At 46.2% G+C, this 13,698-nt stretch overlaps 1 protein-coding gene across 2 annotated transcripts in view; it reads right to left on the bottom strand.

Annotated features, from left to right (window-relative positions):
• Positions 1–13,221, bottom strand: part of BMERB1 (bMERB domain containing 1) — an 83,467-nt gene extending 70,246 nt beyond the window's left edge. For both annotated transcript variants that reach the window (XM_081298732.1, XM_081298733.1), the window contains exon 1: positions 13,008–13,221. In XM_081298732.1, coding sequence (XP_081154858.1) covers positions 13,008–13,113 — 106 coding nt within the window. In that variant the 5' untranslated portion in view covers positions 13,114–13,221. The remainder of the gene's footprint in view (positions 1–13,007) is intronic.
• Between the last annotated feature and the right edge of the window lie 477 nt (positions 13,222–13,698).

Below are 13,698 nucleotides of genomic sequence, written 5' to 3'. Positions count from 1 at the left end.
TTGAAAGGATCATCAGTCCACCAGACAGGTTGGTTGTTGCCAGCCACAGAATGACACAGCAATGACCCTAAGCTTAAAATATATAGATGTAGGTGGGTATTTTTAGTTCACAGAGCAGCTGAGTGGGTAACCAGCAAGTGCTGGTTGATGAACTCCTCAGTCAGAATCAAGCTGGTTGAAGCTTTTAAGAAGTTGATAAAACTTCAGGCATTTGGAATCCAGATCGAACCTCTGCGTGAGTCATTGAGTCAATTGTCAATCACCTGTCGGCCGAGGCTCTAGATTCCAGGTGTTCAAGCCTCAACGTTCACAGCACCGGTGTCATCTGAAATCATGTTAATACCTGAAAGGCTCACTTTTCTCCTGAAAACCTGTGGCTTTCTTAGGGCTCAAAAAACAGAGTGAATGGAGAACCCGAATTCTCAATGCCTCCTCTTCAGGAGAGCTCGGGGGCCACACAGGGAATACAGGGCTTCCGGGGACGGGCACGTCGGGGAGGCCACCTGTTCAGGGTATCCGAGTTGGTTGCACATCTTCTTTGAGCTATTTCACAGCTCTGGACCTAGCAGGGAACGGACAACAACCCAAAACCAGCCCTACCCACACGCGAATTGCGCCCTGTCTCCTGGAAGTCCCATCAACTTCCCTCTCCCTCATGGAAAAATCCATGCGTCCTTTTCAATATCCCTGGTCTATCTATTAGTCTGTGCCTGTTAAAACACCTGCGTGATTCTCCTGATTGAACAGAATGCAATCTTTAACATGTGGGCTTTTGGGGTGTTTTTTATTTTTTTAATCTTTGTGACAGACTTTTACCTTTTTCTGAAAATCATCTTTTCCTAATAATGTAGGACTATTTGAGTATTTTCCCATATGCTATAGTTTGGAGATGGACGATGTCCCTCAAAGGCTCGTGGGTCAAAGGCTCTGTTGCCACTGAGGCCCTATTGAGAGGTAGTAGAACCTTTAAGAGGTGGAGCCCAAGGGAAGGAAGTTACACCTTGGGGCTGTGACCTTGAACGAGGCATTGAGACCCCACCCTTTCCTCTTTCTTTTTCCTCTGGATGATTCCTGGCCACCAGGAGGTGAAGCTTTGGCTTCTGCCATTAAGTTCTGCCTCACCATAATACCAAAAACACTGGATCTAACCAACCGTGGGCTAAAACCTCTGATACCTTGTGTCTAAATAAGAGTTTATTCCTTTGAGTTTCTTACCTCAGGTACTTTGTCACAGTGACAGAAAGCTGATACGCCATACATAATCCCCAAATATACTTTTGTCTCCCGTCCCCTGGCCCATTACTACTATATGTGAATTCCTACTGCAACTAACCGTGGTCATATAGCAGACTGTTTCTTTTGGAAATGCATTAGCTAGTGGATAATTACCTTTTCTAAATACAGTTTATTGTATTTTTTTTTTCAGAAAAGGAGCTAAATCAAAGGAGGTTAGCCCACCAAATACAAGTTACACGTCTTTCTGTGATAACACTTTGAACAATCATTGCAAATCATAATAGTAATAGCATCAGTATCTTTTGCATTCAGAAAATCATATCTGACTAAGACAACAGGATACCTGGGTTCAACTGGATTTTTTCCAGGCACGATGACAGGTTTGTAATCTCAGATTTAATTATCTACTTTACTGAGAGCTTCAGGTGTTGGCCATCATGATTGGGTATGAAAAACCCTTTATTAGGACAGAATTTTTTTTTCAACTTAACTTTTCATTTGACTCTGTAGATCAAATGGGTTCAAGTTCATTTCTGCCACTGCCTAGCCCTCGGGGAAAACCATCTCCCCTTAGACTGGGAGTTTCTAATCCATTAAATAAGGGAGGTGGAGAAATGGATTAATTGTTTTAAAAGTGACTCAGGGGATTCTCTATGCAGCCAGACACTGTCTATCCCAGCAGGAGCCATTTTTACTGTGTGCCCTAGAGAAGCAACTGAGGTAAATGCAGACAGATGTGTACACACGCAGTCCTCTTGGCTCTTTAAGCACGCCTACACCTCCTCAGCACACCTCTGCAATGAATAATTTATCCAAGAACATTAAAGAACAATGCATTCTTTCTCTTCCCGCACTTCATCAGAAGAAATGCCAATTTCCGGGGGCAGGGATGCTGCTCAGTGGTAGGACACTTGCCTAGCTTCCCCAAGTCCCATCCCCAGCACCGCAGACCAAAAGAAAAAGGAACGAAATGCCCATTTCAGTTTTGCAAAAATTAAGATGTCATTTGTCACCCCGGGGTGCTTGGCTCTGCTGGTCCCTGTGCACTCCTGGAAGTGGAGATTAAAAAAGAGGAGCCAGTCAGTCCCTAGAAATGGATAACGTTCCAGAGAAACCCTGGAGCCCGGGTTCTCTGGATGACTCAGGGACCCTCCTTGGGGGAGCAGAGTGCAGGGGTGTCATGGGGAGGGTGTTTCTAGTCATCCACCTGGAGCATTTCCTGTGTTCTAAGTGAAAGGGACAATTTCTCCTTCACTTCAGTTTGTCATAAGCAGGGGACTTCCTGGCAGGAATGCCTGGAGGAGAATGGAGTCCATTTTTGCATGGGGAGTTTTCTTCATGCTCCAGGAAACTCAGAACTGTGTTTCTCTGGGCTTCATCCTGAGCACATCCAACAGTTTTGATTGGCAGGGCTTTGTGTGTGTGAACAGAACACTGGAAGACCTCAGCAGGACCGGGGAGCGGAGACCTGGGAGCAGAGATGCAGAGAGTGGGCGGGAACCTTCTTTGGGATTAGAAAGTACCCACATCCAAAACCGGAGGACTAAGGGCTGGGGGTGCAGCTCATAGTGGTAGGGGTTGCTCAGCACACACTCTAGGTTTGAGCCCCAGCACTGGAGAATAAAACAAAATAAAACCCTCAAGTATGTGCATCAAAAAGAATATTAGGACTTGATCAACGACTCTTGACAGGGGCAGTTTTGCTCCTCTAGGGAATATATGGCAATGGCTGGAGGTATTTTTGGTTGTCACACGTGGGCGGGGGTGGGGTGCTGTTGACATCTAGTGGGCAGAGGACAGAGATGTTGCTAAGCATCCTAAGGAGCACAGGACACCCGCCCACAACAGACCTGTCTAGCCCCAAATGTCAATGCCGACGATGCAGAACTTGAGAAAGAGGAACTTGGACTAGATGAACTCCAAATTTCCTTCCAGCCCCAAGACATCATGATGTTAAATGCAACTTCTGGTCCCAAATAAGAAGCCTGTTGCTGGGCTGAGGTTGCAGGTAGGTGGCACAGCACTTGCCCGGCATTCCCGAGGCCCTGGGTTCCATCCCCAGCACCAAAGATTAGAGCTAAAAGAAAAGGCTATTGCTATGGACCCATCTGGATCCCCCATCCGGATTCATATGTTGAAGCACTAATTCACCAATGTGAGCACATTCAGAGACAAGACATCTAGGGAGGAAATTAAGGTTGAATGAGCTCATAAATCCATCTGATAAGATTGATGTCCTTTTTTTTGGTACCAGGGATTGAACTCAGGGGCACTCTACCACTGAGCCACACCCTCAGCCCTGTTTTGTATTTTATTTAGAGACAGGGTCTCACTGAGTTGCTTAGTGCCTCGTTTTTGCTGAGGCTGGCTTTGAACTCACGATTCTCCCGCCTCAGCCTCCAGAGCCACTGGGATTACTGGCTTGCACCACCCATCGGCAGACTGGTGTTCTTAAAAAGAGTTTGTTTTCTCTCACCCTCTGCCTTCTCTGCAACCCCTCTCCCGCCCCTCTCTCCTCAACATATGCCCAAGACACCACACAAGCACTTAGTGAGAACACAGCCTTCTCCAAGCCAAAGAAGCCTCAGAATGAAATCTCCTGGGCCAGCACCTTGGGCTTTCCAGCCTCCAGAACCGTGAGAAATAAATGTCTATTGCTTACGCCTCCCAGTCTAGGGCCCTTCCTTATGCAGCCTGAGCTGACTAATGCACCTCTTTGCTGCCCATTGTTGGTGATTGCCATGGCTGACATGTTCTCGTGGTTTACTATGTGCTAGGCACTGTGCTAAGCATCAGCTACACCTCACCACACTCCTCAGCACACCCCTAAGAAATGGGGATTTCGGTGACCGAGGAGGAGGGATAAATGAAAGACCAGAGAGGTTACACAACTTACCTAAGATCAACCAGTCAGTAAGTGGGAGAAGCGGGCTTTGAACCAAGGCAGGCTGATCCCTACTGAAGAATTCATGTATTTATTTACTGACCACAAGAGACCATCTTCCCACACTGTCTCTCCATATACTAAAAATCATAAACTTCCAGGGAAGACAGGAAATTGGAAAATTGCCAGAAAATGTGGAAGTTAAAAATCACTGTCTTCCTCAAAAAGCTAAATATAGACTTACCATAGGACCAGCATTTGCACTTCCAGGTATAAGCCCAAAATAATTAAAAACAAGCACTCAGGAGCTGGGGGTGCAGCTCTGTGGTAGAGTGTGTGCTTAGCATTTGGGAGATCTGGACCCCATCCCCAGCACTGCAAAACAATGACAAAGACTCAAAGCAGTACGTACCCATCAGTATTTATAGCAGCATTTCTCACAATGGCCAAAAGGTAGGGAAAAACCCAACTGTCCATCCACAGAAGAATGGATAAACAGAGGGTGGTCTACTCATAAAAGGAATATCACTTGGTCAGAAGAAGGAATGAGGTACTGACACGTTCAACAACCCTGAGGCACCTTGAAAACATCTTGCTAAGTGAAACAAGACAGACCTGAAAGGTCACGTGACTGTGAGTGTCACATATAAAATATCCTGGGCAGGTAGATCCAGAGATGGAAAGTAGTGATTTCCTAGGACTTGGGGAAGGAACATGATGGGATCCAGGACACGCTACCCCAAAAGCTGGTACCTCGGCATTTGAGAAAACAGCAGAAATAGGATTCCCACCCCAAGACCCTCACGGGACAATTGTCCTGCTCTATGCCCAAAAGGAAGAAATGTCACACATATATGCCAAGAAGAATCAGAACTAAAGGTCTTGCTAAGTTTATTCCCATTGTATTGTCCCCTTTAGTCCCATATACTTCTGCACAGATGACCATACAAATATACACATTGCCCTGTGTCTTTGGGTTTCCACTTCCAAAGGTTCCCATGTCATCCAAAACCCAAAATGCTCCCAAATCTGAAATCTTCTGGCACCGGCCTGATGCCATAAGTGGAAAATTCTACATCTGACCTCACGTGATGGGTCACATTCAAAACACAGGTGCAGCAAAAATATTATAATCAGTTGCCTTCAGGCTGGGTGTATTAGGCACATATCAAAAAAAAAAATGAATTTGGCGTTTAGACTTGGGTCCCCTTCCCAAGACATCTCATTATGTACAGGCAAATATTCCAAAATCTGGAAAAAAAAAATCCAAAATCTGAGATATTTCTGGTCCCAAATATATTGAACAAGGAATAGTCAACCTGTATTAAATAAATCTGTCTTGCTTTTCTTTTGTTAATCTATGTTTTGTCGGAGGGATCTCAACCATGAACCCAGCAGCCGATGAAGAAAAGGAACCTGTTTCCAACAGGGACTGCTTAATAGGTGTGGGGTTTCCTTTGGGCTGAAGAAATGTCTTGGAACTAGGCAGAGGTAAGGGCTGTAGAGCATTGTAAATGTACTCAACACTCGTAAATCGTACACCTTAAAACAGCGGTTAATTTTGTGTTATGAATATGGTACTTCATTCTTCTGGTTATTATTATTTTATCTCAGTAGAGAAGACAAATGAAGCTAACCTCAGCCCACCTCTGGGTAAGCCTCTGAGAAATAACAAAGGACTGATCTCCTAGGAAAATGGGCCTCTCTGCTCCTGGAACCCAGCCCAGCCACCCGGGACCCCAGCTGTCTGCTCTGTGCACTGGTGTTAACCATCAGGATGTGCTCCGGGGCCACTTTGCTGTCTATTTAAAGAGGATAAAGATGGATGGATCCTGCAGCCGTGGACAGCTGGTCGCCGGCACTCCCAGACAGACAGACAGAGATCAAGACAGAGAGCAAGGATTTGGTCCTGAAAAAAATTAGATCCTATTACATGCATTTCCTGGGTCTCATTTGTCTCCCTCAGTGATCCTCCAAGACAACTATTGCTCTCATTTTTTTGTTTTTCAGGTGGTGTTGGGAATTGAATCCACCACAGCCTTGTACATGCCGGTCAAGGGCTCTACCACTGAGCTATGTCCCCAGATCTAATTTGTTCCTTTTTAACAACTGCATATTCTCTCACAGCGGAGGAACAATGACTTTCTTGACCATTCTTCTAATAGGTCTGTACTTAGGGCCCAGCTTATTTTCACATAGATCTTTGTGTACAAGTGCTTTTCAACACATAGAGGCCTATACTCTGTATAGTCTGTTTTTTTTTTTTCTTCAGATCAGATGAATCTTTCACCTTTTCATAAGGGCTAAAGTCCCAGGGGTGAGATTGCTGACTCAAAGCAGAAAAGCATTTTAAATTTTAAGAGATGCTATCTGAGCCAGGTACAGTGGCACACGTCTATAATCCCAGCAACTGGGGAGACTGAAGCAGGAGGATTATGAGTTCAAACCCAGCCTCAGCAATTTAGCAAGTCTCTAAGCAACTCAGCAAGACCCTGTCTCTAATAATAATATATGTATGTATGTGGGGGGCGGGAGATATATATATATATATAAAAAATATGTGCATATGAGGGGGGTGTGGCTGGGGATGACAACATTTAGCTAAGAGGGAGAAATGTCCTGGATCCTGTTCAATCCCCAGTACCAAATAAATAAATAAGAGATGCTATGTGATTGCTTTTCAAAAAAGATCACTCCATTTGCCCACTGACACTGTCTCAAATGAGCTTCTCTGCCTGAAATTAGAATGTCTTTTAAATGGACCAGTCTATTAACTGTGGCTTGTCGGGTTCTTTGTTTGTTTGTTTGTTTGCTTAAGGTTCCAAAACACAGCTGACTATGAACAGTGCCCCTCACCTGTGCTGGTATCTGAGAATCAAGGAGATGGGCCCATGTAATACACCTGGCCCAGCCCTCTCACCTCCTAGGGTTCTGACAGTGGTATCTGTTCCTGTTACTTTGCACCTGATCTGAAAGTCTTGCATCTTTCCTTCAAAGGAAGGGGGTTCCTCTAACTGCAGCATCAGGAACAAAGCATGCAAACCAGATAAGTGGGTGAGTCAGACCAACCGAGATGCTCCCTAACTTTATTTTTTTTCTACATTTTTGAAGGTTTACAAAACAAAATGAAAGCATTTGGCACCTCAACTCTGAATTATCAAGTCAGCAACTGACCATTGAATGAGAAGCTTCTAAGTGCTTCTAAGTGTGATACACACTGGGCGTCCAGCCTCCAGCAATGAATGGGACACGGGGTCAATGCATCCTCAGCAAGACTGAAGTAAATAGCCCATAAAACTTGGTTTGACCCTATTAAGATTCATTGTCTCTGAGACAATGGCCTTTGAGGCCAGCAAAAACTTGTCTGTCAGCAAAACAACTGAATTAATCTCTTGACAACATTTAGCTAAGAGGGCAAAATGTCCTGGATCCAGTTTCACAAGGACTGGAAGAGATAACAGAACCTTTGGGGGCCTTGGATTTGCAGCACTGCAAACAGGGACTATTCTCAATAGACCTGAAGTGCCAGGCGTGGTAGGGCACACCAGTAATCCCAGCAGCTTGGGAGGCTGAGGCAGGAGGATCCCAAGTTCAAAGCCAGCCTCAGCAACTGAGTGAGGCCCTAAGCAACTTAGTGAGACTCTGTCTCAAAATAAAAAGGGTTGGGGATGTGGCTTGCTGTTAAGCACCCTTGGGTTCAATCCCTAGTACCAAAAAAAAAAAAAAAAAAAAAAAATCAGCTGAAGCCAGGGACGATACATACCCTGCTCAAAGTGCTACTGTACTCTTGAGAGGGTGGCACAACACCTGGCCTAGAAGGGCATCAGTAAATACGAATGGAGTAGATAAATGGATGGAAGGATTTTGGGATTTGGGGGATTTTTTTATGAACAGAATAATTCCTGCTATCTGCTATAGTCATTTTCCACCTTGGGTTTTAGAGAACCTAGGTAGACACTGCTCTTCAATGACAGGGCCACCTCTCACTCAGACTTTGATCACCTGCTCCTTCCGCCCAGTACAGGAGGCCCTTTCTTAACAAATGTTAACAGCTAAACTGAGCTGCACCTTAACACTGTCAGCATCAACGCTATTCAGGGCCATAAGTCATGCTTTGCCATCCTCATTTTACTCATTTTGCAGATGAGGTCACTGATCTAACATTATGGATGTTAGGCCAATCGCCCAAGATCACAGTGCTGGGCAGCAGCACAGGGTGGGCTGGAACACAATCAAAGACTCCTTAGGGTGGGGTCTGGGCCTTCTCTGGCTCTGGACCCCTGAAGCTAGCACATAGCAATGCTCGAGGCTGTTCAGCAAGCATGCATCGAAGGAATGAATGGATCGGATGCTGGGCCTCTTCGGGGGACCTATTGAGAGGTGCTCTGAGAGGCTACACCAAAGGAGAGCCTCTGCCTGTACTGGCCTCCAACCCTCGTGCTCATCCAGGGAGCCAGTGGTTCACCAGACACTCCTGCGAAAGCCAACAGACCCAGATCTCTCTATGCCAAGAGGAAAAGAAACAGTAAAGCAAAAAAAAAAAAAACCCAGTACGTGGACTCTGGCCTTTGGAACCTCCACCCGCCTGCCCCATGCTGGCAGCTCCTGAGATGCCCTTCTCTTCCCTCTCTGCCCTCTGAGACTCTGTTCAGTCCTCAGGCCCAACACAAGTACACTCCTCTGAGCTGCTGGCCTGGAGCCCCCAGCGCTCCCAGCCCCTGGATCACCACCTGGCATTTTGAAGACACTCAAATCTATCTGCTCCAGGCATACATGGGAGTGGTGATGAGTGTCGTCTTTCACCGTGTGTTTTTATATTTCAGATGAACCTGAATCTTTTATAGTAGTTTTTGTTTGTTTGAATATTTTATAGTAATTTTTTGGGTTTGTTTTTTTTTTTTTCTGTGCTAGGATTAAACCTGGGGCTTCACACATGCTAGGCAAGTGTTCAACCACTGAGCTACACTCCCAGCCCACATATGTTACTTTTATAATAAGCAAAAAGGAAGGATGCTAAAACAAAATAATAAAATGAGTCTATTTAATCCAACAGATGAAAATAATACAAAACCTTCCCCCAAGAATCTTTTCTACAGATGGCCAGTCGTTGACATGACTTTGGTCATCAGGCTGTTTATTAAGTCTAGTCAGCACACGTCCTTGGACTTTTAAATACCAGGCATCTCCCCCTGGGCTTAGGGAAAGATTGACGCCTGGGTTTTCCACTCTATTTCAATCTCCTTCTCACAGTGCATTTATTTCTACCTCAATACTGATAAGGATGTTATTTCCCCCTGTGGTATCCTCTCTCCACTGGGCCACCCACTCCCCTACTTCTCCTGCCCCAGAATCTTGATCATGCTTTAAGGTGCATTCAATCGATAAAGAAATGACCACAACCATAGATAACCGTGTCGATTAAAAGCCCTGAGTTGTTGTTGCTGTTGTTGTTTTCAAAAGACACCTTGTCTTTTCATCTCCCTCAATTAATCACACTTGGTTGAAAGCTTTCTTTTTATATATTTCAACACTCTGAATTGTCACTATACATTTTCCAACTCTGTTTAAAAAAAAAAAAAACTCACCGCTAATCAGAAAGTGCTGTCAAAGGTGTTTGAGAGCTATTTCTCAGAATCTGTCTCAAATAAGAAAATATTAGATGGCTTCCCAGGGTTCAAAAACCTTTCCCCACATAGTCCCACAAGGAAAGCAGTGTATAGACAATCAATACCCAGAATTTGCAAATAAATGGCAGCAATGAAAAGCTATGCCTGTTAACCTCAGAATAATCTCTGCAGAATGCTGTGGGGTGCTCTCCAATCGTGTCCTGCCTGGCATTTTGAAGGCACTAGATACCTGTTCACCGAATGAATAAACGGAAGTGGTGATGATGGTTCTCTTTCCCCCTTTCACTTGTATATTTCAGATGAACTTGAATCTTTTATCGTGACCTTCATTCATTGTTCACTGAGCACTCTGGGTGCCATGCCCAGTGCTGAATGTGCTACGTGCATTGTCTCATTCAATCTTCCAAGTGCCCGTTACTATTATCATCCCATCTTACAGATGAAACAACTGGTGGAGGACCTCACAGTCTTCCCACAGTGATAAAGCTACCAAGGGACAGAGCTGGTTTGAACTCAGTTCGCCTGACTTCAAAGCTCCCCTTCTCTGTTACTATCCTATAGAACATCGCGTATCTCTTATTTTAAAAACTAGAGTTGGCATGAAAGGCAGCAGTTAATACAACGTTAACTAAAAACAACCAGTTCTGCAATCCTTCTTCTCTTTTCAATCCTTTTTTAATTTATGTGTATTCAATGTTCAGCATAAAATATTTAAACGTGTGGAAGTCAGACAAAGCATGACTTCTTTTTAAGAGGGCTTTTCTATTCTCTGGCATCACATTGGCTGAGCAATTGCTATGCCACAGAATCAATAGTACTAGTTTTCACACATCATTACTAAATAAATGGAGGTTCCCAGATGTGATGGAAGAGATTCATCATCCCCTGGGAATTGAGTCTTCCAAAGATGCCATTTGAATCGAATTATGTCTGGTTGCAGACAACAGTCCAGAGACCAACACTTTAACAGATTCAAGATTCCAAAGTGGGACCCTGGATTAGTAAGATTTCAAACTTGAATAGGGGAAAGGAAGGGAAAAACAGATTTGGGGATCCATGCAAAAGTAGATCAGAAACTGGGGGTCTTGTATTGGGCCAAGAAACAAGTCTCAGAGTCCTTGATGATTTGAAAGCCTTTGGCCAGACTTTTAATAGTTTGCAGCTTAGGACTGAGAAGCACAAAAATTTCAGGGGCTAAAATGACATAAATTGGTGCTTGTGGCAATTTTCCTGTGTGCTTGAAATGTTCCCAAATAAAATGGTCAGAAAATAAAAGGCAGTAAGAGAGAGAGATTAGGAAAATGACCCACACTTTTGTTGTAGCCCAGGGTCTTGCTTTATGTAATTCCTTGGTAAGAATAAAGGCAAGTTCCTTGAACAGATTTAGTAGTAAAGGAAGCAACCAGTATGTAGCGAACACTTCCCTTGAGCTGTACGAACGCGATCTCATTTAACATTCATATGAAGCTATAAGGTAGATCTAAGTATGATCTCCATTTTCAGAAAACAGAGGCAAGGTGAGGCTTAAAATTGTGCCTAAAGTCACACTGTCAGCAAGGGGCAGCACAAGGATTCAGACCAGGGCTTCTACTCTGCATGGACCCAGCATTCTTTCCAGGTCCCTGTGAGCTGCAGAGACCTACAGGGCTGCTACACATAAAATCACTGACCATATCCTGGGACTCTCTCGACAGACTTAAGAAGGTTCCTGAAAATGCAAAAACAATAAACCTTCATGCTGAGAGTCTGGGGTCCACCAAGCATGAGTCCAAACCCTGGCTTTGCTACTCAACAATCATGTCATCTAACAAGCTCCAGGGTTTTCATCCATGCCAGGGGGAAGTCATGATGCCAGAAGAGGTTGTTGTGGAGATTAAATGAGATGATGCTTTAAAGTTCTTAGGCATGATAATCTGGGGGGAGCAGCCATTGTTGACATCATCTTGAGCTTGTAGGAAACAGACACTCTCACCCCTGAGGTTGCACCAAAGCACCAAAACCAAAGGGTTTGGAAAGGATGAAACAGGAGAAGGAAGGAGTGGGCATAAAACCAAGAAGAAAAGGAAAGAGGTTCTTTTACAGGTTCAAAGCACTGTGCATCCCTCATAGCAGGTGAGGAACTAATACATGTGATTGTGATTTCAACTTGAACCCATCAGAATACAGCTGAGCCATCCTAGGAAGATTTCCTTACATTGTAATTACAGAAACACACACACACACAATTTTCACCCAGGTAAAGACAGGAGAAGAGCATATACACAATACTTCAGTCCAACATAACTCGGATTGGTGCTAGGGCCTAGCGCTGAACACAGTTACCCAGAGCCTCAGGAAGCTGCAGGGTCCCAGAGGAGGCAAAGAGGGCCTTTCTCAGCCTGGCAGGAGGCACCCGGGCTAGGGCAAGTCTCTATCCACAACAGGGGACACTGGGAAGTCCCGGCCCTCCCTGGGGCTTGCAGTGAGGGCTGGTAACCCTGGAAGCCCTGAGGCTGCTCCTGCACTTTGAGAGCAGGAGTTTCCACTATTGTGTACTATTAATCAGAAACAAATGTCCTTCGTTAATTTGGAAATGTTGCTGACACCAAACACCCCAGAGAGAGAACCAGTAAACGCAACCGTTTGGTTTCAGAACCGCCTTCTAGGGCTGTACCCAAACCAGACTGGAATTGAATCCGGGGAGAAAGGAGGAGGTGTGATCAGTTAGCCTCCCCCTGACCTTTGCCCCTCCTCTCCGACTCAGGAGTAGTCTGAAGGAAAAATGCTGGGGATTTCAGGTGTGCCAGGAGCCTCGCGCCGGTGAAAGCAAGCAGAAACCCAGCGGACACTCCCCCCCTCTCCAGGGACATGGGCGCTTTTCAGGATGGCCCTCCGGCTCCTGCGCCCTAGTGCATCCCAGCGCCCTAACGCAACCCCGGGCGGAGGAAGCGCCCTCCTCCTCCGACTGCAGGAAAGACCTTCCTTCCCAGGAGGAGATGCCAGCTGAGGGATCTGGGACTCCCAAGTCCACCCCAGGCTCCTGGCTTAGCTGCCAGGCGATTTCCCAAGCCTCCCGGTGAAGCCCACCAGTCTGAAGGATCCCCGCTTTTGTTCACCCGGAGAGCGCGGCGCGGCGCTGCGCATCCCCCTGCGCTGAAAGCCCGGCTGCGGGGGGTGCCTCCCGGGGGGCGCGTCCCTGGGTCAGCTGCTGGCACGCCACCGGTTCCAGCGACCCCGGGCTCCAGCTCTCGGATCCCCAGCACCCCTGCCCTATTACTCACTTCTCCCCAGTCCCTCCGCTTTCCATGCTGTCTCCTCCACCGCCCCATAGCGCCTCAGAGGCTTCTCAGCTTCCAGATGGGTGGATAAAGATTGCTTTAACTCCATCGCTGATCCCCGCGGGCAGGTCGACGGGTCCCCCTTTACTCCATCCCCGCCGCGGGTTGCAGGGAGGGAGGCGGCTCCAGCCAGCAGCGTTTTAAGGGGCCGGGCGCTCGTGACGCGGCTCCATCTCTTCCGCCGCCAGCGCCCGGGAGCGCCGACTGGTACCCAGGAGGGGGGAGGGATGCAGAGCACATGCGCAATGGAGGTTTAGGGGGAAAGCTTGGGGGCAGGGTAGGGAGAAAGAGGGGCAGATGATAAACTCTAAGAAGAACAACAAAAAATAAAACCAACCCCAAAGAAGTAAGAACGAGGCTCCTGGTCATTCTGGAGAGGGTGGTGTTGCTCTGCATGGGTCTGGCACTGTGGGTGGTACGCGATCTGTCAGTGGGATGCTAGGTTTTGAGTGGGATTGGTGAGCCTGTCTCTATCTGTGGGCGATGGATCCATCTTTGTAGGGAGTGTGGACAAGCGTGAGTGTGGACCCAGATCTGTGGGTTCTGTGGGTTTTCGGGGAAATCTCTGGGTTTTTGCATCCGTGTGCATACTTTGAATATGAGATGGGACATGGATGCTTGTGTTGACTCCTCA

Source organism: Spermophilus citellus, assembly GCF_964194105.1.
Source record: "Spermophilus citellus genome assembly, chromosome: 6".
Lineage (NCBI taxonomy): Eukaryota > Metazoa > Chordata > Mammalia > Rodentia > Sciuridae > Spermophilus > Spermophilus citellus.
This window is presented reverse-complemented; position numbering and strand designations above follow the sequence as displayed.